This window comes from Phocoena phocoena, chromosome 1 (genome assembly GCF_963924675.1).
Source record: "Phocoena phocoena chromosome 1, mPhoPho1.1, whole genome shotgun sequence".
NCBI lineage: Eukaryota > Metazoa > Chordata > Mammalia > Artiodactyla > Phocoenidae > Phocoena > Phocoena phocoena.
In genome coordinates this window covers 43,613,198-43,629,220 of record NC_089219.1, presented here as the reverse complement: position 1 = coordinate 43,629,220, position 16,023 = coordinate 43,613,198, and the positions used below count along the sequence as shown (strand labels likewise).

General features: G+C 37.6%; 1 protein-coding gene across 1 annotated transcript in view; it reads right to left on the bottom strand.

Moving 5' to 3' along the window:
* The window catches only part of ZFYVE9 (zinc finger FYVE-type containing 9), a 121,554-nt gene that overhangs the window by 18,981 nt on the left and 86,550 nt on the right, over positions 1-16,023 (bottom strand). Inside the window, exon 11 of the mRNA XM_065882736.1 lies at positions 15,454-15,558. Within this exon, the coding sequence (XP_065738808.1) occupies positions 15,454-15,558 (105 nt within the window). The remainder of the gene's footprint in view (positions 1-15,453; positions 15,559-16,023) is intronic.

Below are 16,023 nucleotides of genomic sequence, written 5' to 3'. Positions count from 1 at the left end.
AAAAAAAAAAGATGGGAACAGAGGAAAGGAGGAGTGATACTGTCTGGAAAATGGAGAATTCAAGGAAGGTTTCCTAAAAGCTTTAACATTTGAATTGGTTTTGAAATCAGGTACACAGGAAGAACACTTTGGATAAAGAGAAAAGCATGAGTAAAGGAAGAGAAACAGAACTGAGAAAGGAACACCGAAATGAATAACAATGGGACAGGTGGAGGAATATCCTTCCCTGGAGATATTTAGGGAAGATATAAATATTTGTCCTTCCAGTTAGCTGGGGTTCACTTGTGTCTAGAACCTGGCATCTACCTTCCAGGTCTATGGGTCTACATATCATGAACCATGAACCTTCACTCATTCATGTACCAAATACTCAATGAGCATCTAATGGGTACCAGGCACTGTGTTAGTACTTGGTTTATTCAGTGTGAACAAACAAATCTTCCCTCATAGAACTTAGATTCTTGTGTGTAGAGGGGGAGGAAAAAAATTAAATAAATAAGTAAAATATATGTTAGACATTGATAAGTGCTATACAGAAAAATAAAGCATGAAGGAGGACTAGGAGTACTGGCTAGTGTGATTTAATATTGGATACTTAGGAGAGGTCTTACTGAAAAGTGAGGGAAAAGCCATGGGAATATGTAAGGAAGAGCCTTACAGGCATTTAGAATAGCTGGTGCAATGGCTGTGTGGTTGTAGCATGTTAGTAAGCCAGGCAGTTTCAAGGAACATTAATTAAGGACAGTGTGACTGAAAAAGGAGAGGTATAAGAAGTTAGGTTAGACAGGTAATGGTTTAAGAAGTACAAATGCTATAGAAGACTTCAGTGATAGTTCTGACTGGTATGAAAGATCTTCGAAGAATTTTCAGCAGAGGAGTGACATGATTTGACTTAGTTTTAACAGGATCACTTGGGCTGCTGCGTTGAAAATAAACTGATGGGGGAAAGGCTACCAATAAGAAGACCAGTTAGACATGAAAGGATGTTCAACATCACTAATCATTAAAGAAAAACAAAACTACAATGAGGTATCACCTCACACCAGTCAGAATGGCCATCATCAAAAAATCTACAAACAATAAATGCTGGAGAGGGTGTGGAGAAAAGGGAACCCTCTTGCACTGTTGGTGGGAATGTAAATTGATATAGCCACTATGTGGAACAGTATGGAGGTTCCTTAAAAAACTAAAAATAGAACTACCATATGACCCAGCAGTCCCCCTACTGGGCATATACCCTGAGAAAACCACAATTCAAAAAGAGTCATGTACCACAATGTACACTGCAGCACTATTTGCAATAGCCAGGACACGGAAGCAACCTAAGTGTCCATCGACAGATGAATGGATAAAGAAGATGTGCCACATATATACAATGGAAAAAGAAACAAAATTGAATTATTTATAGTGAGGTAGATGGACCTAGAGACTGTCATACAGAGTGAAGTAAGTCAGAAAGAGAAAAACAACTACTGTATGCTAACACATATATATGGAATCTAAAACAAAAAAAAGAAAATGGTTCTGAAGAACCTAGGGGCAGGACAGGAATAAAGACACAGACATAGAGAATGTACTTGAGGACATGGGGAGGGGGAAGGGCAAGCTGGGACAAAGTGAGAGAGTGGCATTGACATATATACCCTACCAAATGTAAAACAGATAGCTAGTGGGAACCAGCCGCATAGCACAGGGAGATCAGCTTGGTGCTTTGTGACCACCTAGAGGGGTGGGATAAGGAGGGTGGGAGGGAGACTCCAAGAGGGAGGAGATATGGGGATATATGTATATGTATAGCTGATTCACTTTGTTATAAAGCAGAAACTAACATGCCATTGTAAAGCAATTAAACTCTAATAAAGATGTTTAAAAAAATGAAAAAAAGACCAGTTAGGAGACCACTACACAAATCAAAGATTAACTTAGACCAAGACTGGCCTCAGGATTGAGGGGTGGTTGGGTTCCAGATATATTTGGAAGGTAGAGCCAGAAGAATTTCCAAACAGACTGGACACAGAATACGAAAGAAGCCTTAAAGATGACTCCGAAGTTTTGAGCCTGGTAACTGGAAGGATGGCACTGCCATTAACTTAGGGAAGACTACAAGAAGAGGAGGTTTTGAGGGAAGATCAGGAGGTCAGAATTGAACTTGCCAAGCTTGAGATGCCTATGTAAGTAGAGATGTCAAGTGGGCAAGAAGACACTCAAGTCGAGGAGTTCCCTGGTAGCCTAGTGGTTAGGATTCCAGGCTTCCACTGCCGTGGCTGGGGTTTAATCCCTGGTCAGGGAACTAAGATCCTGCAAGCCATGTGGCACAGCCGACAAAGTTAATTAATTAATTAATTTTTAAAAAAGACCCTCAAGTCTAACAAAACAGGGAAGACAGTCAGGCTGAAGGAAGATATTTGGAAGACATCAGTATAGAGACAGTATTTAAGGCCAGGAGACTGGATAGCTCACCAAGGAAATGGATAGAGACAAATAAAACTTACAGGGACTGAGCCCTTGAGTTTTTCAAAATGAGTGAAATATGGGGTCAGAAAGAGGGATGTACGGAGATAGAAATTAAATTGTGGGAGATGAGGGATGCCGAAGGAGTCCAGGGTTTCTTGTGGTGCTTGAACACAATGAGATTAGAGCTGGTAGTCTCAAAGCCAAAAGTGGCAGCAAGCTTGTAAGTGCTGGGAGATAGGGAAGGCCAGGGGTTTGGCAAGAAACAGCATTCTGAAGCCACTGTTCACCCCTATCAATGGGCATGCAGTGACACTGGAGGGAGGGGAAGACAATCTCACTCTGAACATGCAGTGTTCAGCAGTGACCTCCTGGTGCAGTCACTGGAGGGAGAGCAGCCAGGGCTCCTTCTTGGGGATCCTTATATTTTCATTTAACCTGTGGTTAAATACTGTCTTCCATGTATAACACTGGGAACAGCTATGCTAATAATCAATGGAACAGTACCTCCTTCCTCTGCACTATTTTCCAGAGCAGTTTTCACCAACTCCTTTCATTCTTTTGAAAAGAACACTATCAGCGCCTCCATCCCAAGAGAAAAGAAATGTATTCCTTGAGGGCCAGAAAATAAAACATTCCTTAAGCAGATTTTAGGGCCATCTGTTTTTATTTGTGCTACAATGAACCTTTAAAATTATGCTTTTGTAACTTCACATTTCTCTGAAGAATATGTGTAGCTTTGAACTAAAATAAACCAAAACTCTGATTTTAGAATTACACAGGGAAAAGAATCTCAAGAGGCCATTCAGCCTAAATTATACAAGACGGGGATTACATAGATATACAACTTCACAGATTCTTGCATTATATCACAACCAATATAAATTTCTCTATTTCTCTCTGGTTTTGAGTAAAGAATTAATATAATTTTGTTCCTTTTTGCTTGAAACTTTGACATAAGGTTAACTCTTTGGCTCTATTGCCCCTGTGACATGATGAAAGTTTGAATGTCCACTACATTTCTTGAAAATTTTTGTTATTTTTTAGTTATATTTAAAATAATTGGCAAAATGTACATATTTAGTACATATTTAAAGTGTACAATCTAATGAATTTTGGTATGTGTATATACCCATATAAACAACACTTGAAATCACTCTACTCTGTTCCACCAATCTAGAAATACATAGTATACCAAAACCATACTGTCTTGATTAACCTACCTTTAAAATAAGCCTTAACATCAGGTAGTGTAAGTCTTTGAATTATGTTCTTCTTCAAAGTTGTCTCAGCTATTCTAGATTTTTTGCATCTCCATATATATTTTAGAATCAGTGTCTCAGTTTCTATTTTGAAACAGCCTGCTGGTATTTTGATTGGGTCTGTATTGAAGCTATGAATCAATTCCGGGAGAAATGACATCTTAACAATATTGAGTCTTCTGATTCATAAAAAAAGTATATCTCTTCACTTATTTGAGTCTTCAATTCCTCTTAGCAATATTCTGTAGTTTTCAGTGTATGAAAATAGTATTGTTTTTTAAAACTATTTATTTATTTATTTTTGGCTGCGTTGGGTCTTGCTGCACATGGGCTTTCTCTAGTTGCGGCAAGCGGGGGCTACTCTTTGTTGCGGTGTGTGGGCTTCTCACTGCGGTGGCTTCTCTTCTTGCGGAGCACGGGCTCTAGGCCTGCGGGGTTCAGTAGTTGTGGCTTGCAGGCTCTAGAGCACAGGCTCAGTAGTTGTGGCGCACGGGCTTAGCTGCTCCACGGCATGTGGGATCTTCCCGGACCAGGGCTCGAACCCATGTCCCCTGCATTAGCAGGCATATTCTTAACCACTGTGCCACCAGGGAAGCCCTACTGTATTGTTTTTAAATTCCAATTTCTGATTGTTAGTATACAGAAATACAGTTGACTTTTACACAATGATTTTGCAACTGTGATAAATTCATTGGACCACATCTAGTACTATTCCGTAAATTCTTTAGAATTTCCTACATAGACAATCATGTTATCTGTGAATAAAGACAATCTTACTTCTTTTTTTCATCTGTATTCCTCTAATTTTGTTTTATTGCCTTATTACATTGGCTAGAAGATCCACTGAAATGCTAAATAGAAATAAGAGTAGACATCATCTCCTTGTTCCCAATCTTAAAGAAGAACCAGTCAATCAAGTCACTGTTAGATATATTAATTTTAAGTTTTTCATAAATTCTCTTTATTAGATTGTAAAAGTTCTCTTCTATTTTTAAACTGCTGATACATATATATATATATGTATATACATATACACAGATAGATAGATATCTCTATATATATAGAGAGAGAGAGGGTGTGGGGGAGAGAGAGAGAGATTGAATGGAAGTATGAGTTCATCAAATGCTTTTTCTGCAGCAGCTTTTTCTTTTAACGTGTTTTTCCTTTCTATCCTGTTAATATGCTGAGTTACAGATTGATTTTTGAATGTTAAAGCAATTTAGCATATTTGGAATAAGCCCCATTTGGTCATGAAGTACCTTATTATTTTGTGTATTACTGAATTGGATATACTAAAAACTTGTTATGTATTTATGCAACCACCTATGAGGGATATAGGTCTGCAGTTTTCATTTCTTCCAATTTTTTTTCTAGTTTTGATACTAGTGTAATGAAGGCCCCATCGAAAGAGATTCCCTCCTCATCTATTTTCTAAGAGTGTATAGAACTGGTGTTATTTCTTCCTTCATTTTGTAAAAGTCACCAGTGAACATATCTAGACCTGGGCCTTTCTTTGTGAAAAGGTTTATAATAATAAATTCAACTCTTTCAATGGACGCAGGGCTATTCCAGCTACCTATTTTTTCTTGACAGAGGTATGAAAGTTGATGTTCAAAGAATTTGTCCATTTTGTCCAAGTTGGACATGTACTAGCATAAATGTGTTCATAATATGCCCTATTGTCTTCTTACTATTTACAGGACTTGTAATGATATCCCTCTCACATCTCATAATGTTAATTTGTGTTTTTACTATTTTTTAATTGAAGTATAGGTGATTTACAATATTAGTTTCAGGTGTGCAACAGTGATTCAATATTTTTATAGATTATACTGCATTTAAAGTTTATAAAATAGTGACTATATTTCCCTGTGCTGTACAATATATCCTTCTAGTCTTATTTATTTTATAGACAGTAGTTTGTACCTCCTTACTCCCCTACCCATATCTTGCCACTCCCCACTCCCCTCTTCCTAGTTTATTCTCTATATCTGTGAGTCTGTTTCTGTTTGGTTATATTCATTAGTTTGTTTTATTTTTTAGATTCCACATACAAGTGATAGCATTACAGTATTTGTCTTTCTCTGTCTGACGTATTTCACTAAGCATAATACCCTCTCGGTCCGTCCATGTTGTTGTAAATGGCAGAATTTCATTCTTTCTCATGGCCGAGTAATACTCCATTACATAGATAGACAGATAGATAGATAGATAAAGAGATATATCTATGTATCACATCTTCTTTATCCATCCATCTGTTCATGGACACTTAGGTTGCTTCTATATCTTGGTTACTGTAAATTATGCTGCTATGAACATTGGGGTGGGTACATGTATATTTTCAAATTACTGTTTCTGTTTTCTTCGAATATACATCCAGGAGTGGAATTGCTGAATCATATGGCAGTTCTATCTTTACTTTTTTGAGGAATCTCCATAATATTCTCCATAGTAGCTGTACCAATTTACATTCCCACTAACAGTGTACTAGGATCCCCCTTTCTCCACAGCTTTGCCAATGTTTGTTACTTATAGGCTTTTTTAAAAATTAATTTTTATTGGAGTATAGCTGCTTATAGACATTTTGATGATAGCCATTCTGACAAGCGTGAGGTGCTATCTCACTGGGGTTTTGATTTGCATTTCTCTGATGATTAGAAATGTTGAGAAACTTTTTTTTCATGTGCCTTTGGCCATCTGTATATTTTCTTTGACACAATGTCTATTCATGTCTTCTTACCTTTTTTTTTGGCCATGCCGTGCAGCTTGCAGAATCTTAGTTCCCCGATCAAGGATCAAACCTGGGCCCCGGCAGTGAGAGCACTGACTCCTAACCACTGGACTGCCAGGGAATTCCCTTCTGACCATTTTTAAATCAGGTTGGTTGTTTTTTTGATATTGAGTTGTGTGAACCATGTATATAGTTTGGACATTAACCCCTTATCGGTCATATCATTTGCAAATATTTTCTCCTATTCAAGAGGTTGTGTTTTCATTTTGTTGATGGTTTCCTTTGGTGTAAAAAAAAATTTTACATTTAATTAGGTCCCACTTATTTATTTTTGCTTTTATTTCTTTTGCCTTAGGAGACAGATCTAATAAGAAAATCTTCCTATGCTTTATGTCAACAATTTTCATTTCAGTTATAGTATTCTTCAGTTCTGACTGGTTCTTTTAAATATTTTCTAGTTCCTTGTTAAAATTCTTACTGTGTTCATCTATTATTTTCCCTAATTCAGTTAGCATTCTTATTACTAATGCTTTGAACTCTTGATCTGGTAAATTATTTGTTTCATTAGTTGTTTTTTCAGGAGTTTTCTCTCGTTCTTTCAAATGAAACAAATTCCTCTGTCTTCTCATTTTGCTCAACTTCCTCTGTGTCTATGAAATTAGGTGGCACAGTTATCTATTCTGGTCTTGAGGGGCTGTCCTTGTATGAGTGTCCTTATACAGTGCACGGGCCGACTGGCTTTGGTGGGAGTGCTGCATCTGACACAAGCACAAACCGTCTCTTCCCCCAGGCTGTGCCGGCAGCTATCACCCTGGTACAAAGTGGGGTTGGAGGTGGAGTGGCTAGGAAGAGAGCCAGGTGTGGGCTGGGGCTTCTCCTCTGCTCGCTGGCCATCAACACCCTATTTGGGGTGCAGTGAGGCCCCAGGTTGCTGGAGCAGAATCCCTGAGGGTCAGGTCCAAGCTGTCTCAGTTCCCTCTAAGTGTGTGATCTCCCACTCCCAGCACCAGTTCCCTTGCTCCGGAGGGGAGCAGTACTAGAGCAAGAAGGGCTGAAGTGGGTGCTCAGCATGGGTTGCAATGCGGGCTATGGTAGGCCTGGTCCGTCAGAGTCCTAGAGTGCTTCAGATGCACTGCCTCCATAAACACCAGCAATGGCTGCCCCCACCCCATTCAGATGCCTTTCTGGGTCCACGTTGGCTCTGTCCTTCACAACCATGCACTCCCCTTGGCTGCAGCAGCCCTTGCCCTAGTGTGGAACTGTGTCATGGAGCAACTGGGGATGGAAAGGGCACTCAGCTCAGGCTGGGGTGCATGCTGCAGTGGTTATGGGAAACCAGCCAGAGTTCTATGCAGCTTTAATCTCCTTCCTCCACCTTTTTTCAGGAGTAGCAAGTGTTTGCATGCACTTCATAATCAGAGTCTTACAGCCCTCCTGTTAGTCACACTGGTTTTCAAACCAGCTAAGGTGCTCATCTTCTCAGTGTCAGACCTCAAGGCTAGGGTGCCCAATATGTGGCTTGAACAGCTCTCTCCCCAGGGAGGATCTCTGAGCCTATGTAATCCCCCTCCTTTTCTGTGTCTCCTTCTAGGGACACAGGTTGACCTGATCACTTCTCTTCCCTTCCTACCCGATTTTGTGCATCTGTCTTAGAGCCTTGGTTGTACAAGAATCTTGAGGCCAGTTTCCAGTTAGTTTTCAGTGAGAATTGCTCCACATGTTGATGCACTGGTGATGTGTTTGTTGGGGGGGATGGGCAGTGAGCTCCATGTCCTCCTACTCTACCACCTTTCTTGTACCCTGTGTTTTCACTATTTATCTAATCAATCTGATTAGAAATTTGATTTTATTGATCTCAAGAACTTTTAGTTTCATTTTTTAAATTGTTTCTCTGCCTTCTTTTTTTTTTTTTGCGGTACGCGGGCCTCTCACTGTTGTGGCCTCTCCCGTTGCGGAGCACAGGCTCCGGACGCGCAGGCTCAGCGGCCATGGCCCACGGGCCCAGCCGCTCCGCGGCATGTGGGATCTTCCCAGACCAGGGCACGAACCTGCATCCCCTGCATCGGCAGGCGGACCTTCAACCACTGCGCCACCAGGGAAGCCCTCTGCCTTCTAATTTGTGAATTGCTGGTCTTTGTTATTTCCTTTCTTCTGTTTGCTTTGTGTTTCATTTGCTCTTCTTTTTCTAATTTCCTAAGGTAGAAGAGTAGGTCAATGATTTGAGATGTCTTTTTTCTCTAACATAGAAGTTTAATGCTATCAATTTCTTTCTAATCACTGCTTTAGCTGCATCCCACAAATTCTGATATACCACGTTTTCATTTTCAGTCAGCTCAAAATATTTTCTAATTTTTCTTTAGGTTTCTTCTTTGACCCATTGGTTATTGAGAAGTGTGTATTTTATTCAAGTTTTCTATATCCTTGATGATTTTCTGTCTACTTCTTCTATCAATTATTGATACAGGGGGTTACTGAAATCTCGTAATATACTTGTGACTTCATCCTTGTAGTTCTATTTATCTATATTTGTCCTTATAGTTCTAACAGTTCTTGCTTCATGCATTTTGAAGCACTGTTATTAGATGCACAAATGTTTAGGATTGTTGTCCCCTTTTGATGAATTGATCCCTTTATAGTTATGAAATGTGCCTCCTTGTCCCTGGTAATATTGTTTATTCTGAAATACATTTTGATATTACTCTATCCACTCAAGCTTTCTTTTTTTTTTTTTTGCTGTACACAGGCCTCTCACTGCTGTGGCCTCTCCCGTTGCGGAGCACAGGCTCCGGACGCGCAGGCTCAGCGGCCGTGGCTCACGGGCCCAGCCGCTCTGCGGCATGTGGGATCTTCCCGGACTGGGGCACGAACCCGTGTCCCCTGCATCGGCAGGCGGACTCCCAACCACCGCGCCACCAGGGAAGCCCTCAAGCTTTCTTTTGATTAGTATTACTGTAGTATATCTTTTCCCATCCATTTACTTTTAAACTATCTGTATCCTCATATTACAAGTGGTTTTCTTATTCACAGCATATAGCTGAATCTTTCTTGTTTATCAATCTAACAATTTCCCCTTTTTAATTGAGGGTGCTTAGGTCATTTATAATTAATGTGATTATTGATATGGCTGGATTTAAATCTAGCATCTTGCCACTTATATCCTATTTGTTATATCTCTTCTTTGTTCTCCTTTTCTTCTTTTTCAGCCTTCTTTATATAATTCCAGTTTATTTTTGTTGGCTTATTAGCTATACCTCTCCATTTAAATTTTTCTAGTGGTTGCTTTTAGATTTTTATTCTACATCTTTACTTATCAATCTACTTTCAAGTAATATTATGCCACATCCCATGTCACATAGAAACTTTACATCTGTATACTTCTATTTCCCCTTTCCTGGAAATACCCTTTGTTTCTACGTAAGTTATAAACTCCACAAAACACTGTTGTTAGTTTTGCTTTAAACAATTATCTTTTAAAGAGTTTTTATATTTACCTATATATTTAACCATTTCCGCTGCTCTTCATTACTTTGTGTGGTTCCAGATTTCCATTATTTGGTATTCTCCATGAAGGACTTCCTTTAACATTTCTTGTGGAATAGGTGGCTGGTAATACATTCTTTTAGCTCTTATATTTCTGAAAAAGCATTTTGCTCTTCATTTTTGAAACATATTTTTACTAGGTATAAAATATAGGTTAACAGGTTATCTATTTCAGTATACTTTAAAGATTTTGTACACTGTCTTCGGATTGAACTGTTTTGATGAGAAGTCTGCTGTCATTCTTATACTCATTCCTCAGTATATAATGTGGATTTTTTTCTCTTGCTGCTTTTAAGATTCTTCTCTTTACCTCTGGGGTTAAGCAATTTGATTATGATGATTATAATGTTCCTTAATGTAGTTTTCATCCTGTTTCCTGCAGCTGGAGTTCATTGAGCTCTTTGAATCTATGTGATTATACTTCTCATTAAATTTATAAATTTTTTTTTTTTTTTTTTGCAGTACACAGGCCTCTCACTGCCCTGGCCCCACCCATTTTGAAGTGCAGGCTCTGGACGCGCAGGCTCAGTGGCCATAGCTCACAGGTCTAGCTGCTCCGCGGCATGTGGGATCTTCCTGGACTGGGGCACGAACCCGTGTCCCCTGCATTGGCAGGTGGACTCTCAACCACTGCGCCACCAGGGAAGCCCCTAAATTTATAAAATTTTTGATCACTGATTCTTCAAATATCTTTTCTGTCAACCCACTTCTCTCCTTTGGAGACTTCAATTACAGAGTTAGGCCATCCAGCACTTCCCACATCTCAATCATGTGCTGTTCATTTAATTTTTCAGCCTTTTCTCTTTGTGTTTCATTTTGGATAGTTCTATTGCTGTTTAAAGTTTATTAAATTTTTTCAGCCGTGTCTGATCTGCCATTAATCTCATCCAATGTATTTTTCATCTCATTGTCATTTTTGCTTCTTGAAGCTTGATTTGGGTCTTTTTTATATTTTCTGTGTCTCTCCTTAACAGGTATGTGCCTTGATCTTGTTGAAGCTTTATTTTAAGCTTGTTAGGTAGGATCAGAGCAGCCTAAATTTATGGATAACTTCGATCCTTAGGAATTATTTGTGCCTTTCTTACTCTAGCTCATAAGAATTCAAATTATTCCTGGACCTTTGAGAACTGTTCTCCCTGCTCCTTTCCAGTGTTTTTCTCACATACATGCAGTGATTAGTAATCAGCTGAAGACAAAATAGGAACCTCCTGCAGATCTCCAGAGTTCTTTTATTTCCATAATCTGTCTTGTAAATTCTAGCCATCATGCCCTCCCTACACTGTCTTCAAGGCAGGGAGACCTCTAGGCTCAGTTTAGGCTCCCCCCCGCAACTGCTCTATGGCCTGGAAACTCCAGACAGTAAAGTAGGGTAATCATAGGGCTCACCTTCTCTGCCCCATTGTCTTTTGCATTTTCCCCCCACATATTTTGTCTTGATGTTTAGCTATTTACAGTGGACTGCTATGTTAGTGTGCTAGTGCTGCTATAAGAAAGTGCTGCAAACTGGTGGCTTAAACAATAGAAATTTATTGTCTCACAATTCTGGAGGCTAGAGGTCCAAAATTAAGATGTCAGCAGAGCTGGTTCCATTTGAGGGCTGTAAAAGGAAAGATTTGTTCCAGACCTCTCTCCTTGACTTGCAGAGTCAAGGACTTGACCTGACTTCCATCTTCTCCCTATGTCTCTTCATATCACCTTCTCTTTATGCATATCTATGTCCAAATTTCCCCTTCTTGTAAGTCATACTAGATTAGGGCTTTACCTCTGTAAAGACCCTATAATCAGCCCTACAATCAGATGTAATCATTAAACTGATGTCTATGAAAATCGGTTTAGTATAGTGTTTAAGAGTAGAATTAGAGTGTCTGGGTTTGGAATTAGAGTGTCTGGGTTTGATTCTAGCTCCAACACTTGCTCGCTCTGTGCCTTAATTTCCTCATCTGTAAAAAGGTAATTACCCTACTCATTTCACAGAAATAGTGTGAAGATACACAGATGCTTAGAATAGTACCTGATATATAATATACCCTAAATAGATGTTAGTTAACACAATGATCAAAATAATCTCATCATAAGAACATGAGTAGCGTTACCTAGACCAACAGAGATCTTGCATGGCCTTGATGAAGGAGATTAGAAAATTTATATACAATGACTACTTCATTTATTAAAATTACTACTTCAGAAATATTATCTTCTAGCTTTCTAAGCTTAAAGTCTTTCCTTATATGGAAAAAAATGTTGCCTGCCATTTCAGTAAACAAAGAATGTTGCCTGCCATTCTGGTAAACAACAAATGTTGCCTATCATCAAGTCATCAGCCACTGCACCTGCCACCAACAGTGCACCCTTAGTAAATCAGGATGGAGAAAAACAGGGTACTGGCCCTAGAGAGTTAAGATGCCTGTCTAAGGAATAATTTCAGTGAGCCCTGACTCTTGCATTTTCCCATAAATAGAAAAGCACTAAAATCATTAACTTGAGATGTCTGTTTTTTTTTATGATTAGCAGTACTCTTCTGATGTTCAACTACATGTTTTGTTTTGTTTTTTCCCAGCAAAAACTCCTATATATCCTGGCTCCTCCCTTACCTCTTTGGAACAGCTCCTCAGAGCTATCTGAGAGGCTGTATCCTGGGCTACAGTCCTCAATAAGGCCACTGTATAAAACATAATTCTCAACTTCTACGCTGTGCTTTTCTTTTTTTTTTTTCAATTGACACTTAGAGGCCTCCTCTCTCCACATTTTACATATAGTTGCCAAAACTCAGTTTTCTAAAATTCTACTTTGGTTAATTCACTTTTCTGCTTTAGAACCTGTAAAACCTCTACAAATTATCATATTAGAGTCTAGACTCCTTTGTGTGGTTTCTGAAAGCCTCTGAATATCCAGCAGTCTCTTTGTACAACTTCATTTCCCAGTCGCCTTTAGCCTCTTCTTCACTAGGCAGGTTGATATCTCCCATCCTCCCTACCAGACATGCCCATTCCTGGTGCTTTCCTGCCTTTTGTTTAGGCTGGTATCTATCCCTCTTTTCACTTATTTTCCACCCTTCACTTTATAGTGCCTATACATCCATCACCGTCCATTTCAAATCTTTCCTTCATTTACATTTACATGAATGTTTATAAACATCTACATGGAATGTGCTGCTCTGGCTGTTAGGGATTCAGGCTCATTTAGACATAAAGCAAATTCCTGACTGCTTCATTTATCAGAGCTCTCCCTTCTTTGAATCTTTAATAAACTTCCAATAAGTTTCAGCACTTATTTCCACATTACTTTATCTTTTAGCTATTTTTATATTATTTATATATCTATATTTTGTTTTTACATTTTATGTTGTTTATATTTTATTTCTGTTTCATTCAATATATATTTCTTGTGCAATTACTCTATACTACATAGACTGTTAATGATACAGTGGTAAACAAGACAGACACAGTCCCTCATAGAACTAAAAGTCTAGTAGAGAAAACAGACACTGAATAAGGAATTACAAATATAGTGAGTATTACACATAGAATGTGTGTTATTAAATGAAAGCCTATCTGAAATAAATATGTGGAAAAATGAAAGCCTATCTGAGAAAATGCCATTTAAACTGAAACCTGAAAATTGAGTATGGGTTATGCAAATGAAGAGTAGGGGAAGTGCAACAATTAGAAAAGAGCTTGTGCAAAGGCTATAAACAAAAGAAAACATAGTTCAGGGAGTGATAAGAAAAACTAAAGGTACAAATAAAGAAAAATGAATGAGAGGAAAAGTGGCATACTGTGGTGATTAAATGAAATTATACGAAATTACTTTTTCAACTATTAGACACAAGACAATTCAAATGTCCAACATCATGAGAAATAAAATTACACTGAGTTAAAACAAAAATTGAATTAGAAGGGAAGTCAGTCTGCTAAATCAAGTAAGAAAAATAAGTGATATATAATTGGTAAGCTTTATTGAAACTTAAATGTAATAAATGACAAGAAATAGTTACTGTTTTTGAATAAAGATTTCTGAACCTGCACAACCATAAACCTAGGAGGCAGAATTCAGATAAAGGCAGATAATATGAATGGCAGTTGTTGTCATGAATGTCCTCAGTCAAGTACTGAAATAATTATGGGGGTCTCAAAGCTTTTACAAATATACTTGTATAAACAGATCTTATTACCAAACACAAAGTACCATCTTGTAAACATCAAGGATAGCAATGTACGTTATCCACTTGCAGCTGACATCTGATCATCTCACTTCTGGCAATAAGCTCCCAGAAGGCAGGCAAAATGTCCGATTCATCTTTGTATCATATCATAGAATATATTTAATAGACGTTTGTGAAATAGATAATAACATTTCAAATATGGGAAATAAAACAAGTTTTCAAAGCATAGCCTCCTTTAAAAACTATTTAGGGCATAAATTACATAAAAATAGTTCTCTTTAAAGATTTGACTCTAGTTTAGCATGGTTCCAAGGTAGGACTATCTAATAGCTAATTGTATCCCATGAAAAATTAAGCACACATTCTAACTACTATTTTCTAGTGTCCTGAAAAAAGCCATCAGACAGAAAGCCACAGGGTAAATGTTTTCTTCAAATAGGTCATTCCTACATAATAATACTGAGCCCTGAGCTTAAAAGTCCAGTAAGACATTTCTGTGATTTTAAGTGTATATCAAGTATAAAATGTTTATTGAATGTACAAATGAGTAAGTGAATACATGGCTGAATGAGAAAGGAAAAAAGAAAGGAAGAAAAGGAAGAAAGAGAAGGAGGGAACACGTTATTTTATACCAAGATATGGTAGAAGAAGTAACTGTGGAGTTATCACCCTGTCTAATAAAACAACAAATTTTAACATTATATCAAACTAATTTTTAAATTTTCTATTTTAAATCACAATGATTACTATCCAACACTTTAGAACCCATTTTAAGAAATTTTTAAATTCAAGTACTACTTCACATGGCAAATAGGCAAGAACAGCTATTACATAATTCTGTTATGTGTAGTATGCACAATTTCATTTTAGTTACAAAATACAGCTTAATTCAAAATGCAAACATTTGCTTTCAAAAACTTATTTAAAAATAATTTTGGGACTTATAGGTTAGCTATGATTAAACATTAAGTATAGTTAAAAGTAATATATACTTATAGAAAGAGGGAAAAATAAAAGATCCCACCACTAATAAATATTATAAAGTTAATTTTATACCTCAAAAAGCAAATCTGTCACTGACTGTCAGCATCAAAAGGTCAAAACACAACACATGACACAAGCAAAGACTACATAAATCATGAATTTAACATTTTGTCTTTCTGTTATGGAATTCCCTATCACTGATCTAAGTCATATAATACTATGAACTGATTTCACTGTCGATTAACTAAAAATTTACATGTAATCATGAATTTCTCATCTTCATTTTTGATATTCAATTATGAAAAATTCATGGGAAATCTTACCTCATTGTATCTGTTGCTGGGAATTTTGATGCTGGTTTTCCGAACTTCCATATCAACCACCAAACCTTGAACTACTGGCAATGTATACTGGTAATTTCTAAAGTCCTGGGCAAAACCAGATTGAAGTGGAAGAAAGAATTCATCAATGGCAGGATTTAATTTATAGTAATAAAATTAGCATAAATAAAAAGAATGTCAAAATTAAAAGATCTCATTCATTTAAATAATAAGAAAATGTATAATGAAAGCCCCATTGTGTATATTCTACTCTCTGATTAGTCTGTAAACTCTTACAAAGAAGCAGACTAAAAAGTTTCATATACCCTTTATATACAATATTAAACAAATACTTGAATGTTTATCCCTGCTTTGTCACCACCTAACATTTTCTGTATTTATTTAACTATCTCCTCCCTCTAAGGTAAGCTCCAATAGGGTAAGGATGCTCACTTGTTTTGTTCTTGTTATATCCCAAATGCCTGGAACATCCTGGGGACTAAATGAATACCTGTAGAGTAAAACATGCATGCATACATACTCCACATCTAGTGTGGCTGAAGCAAAATGAGC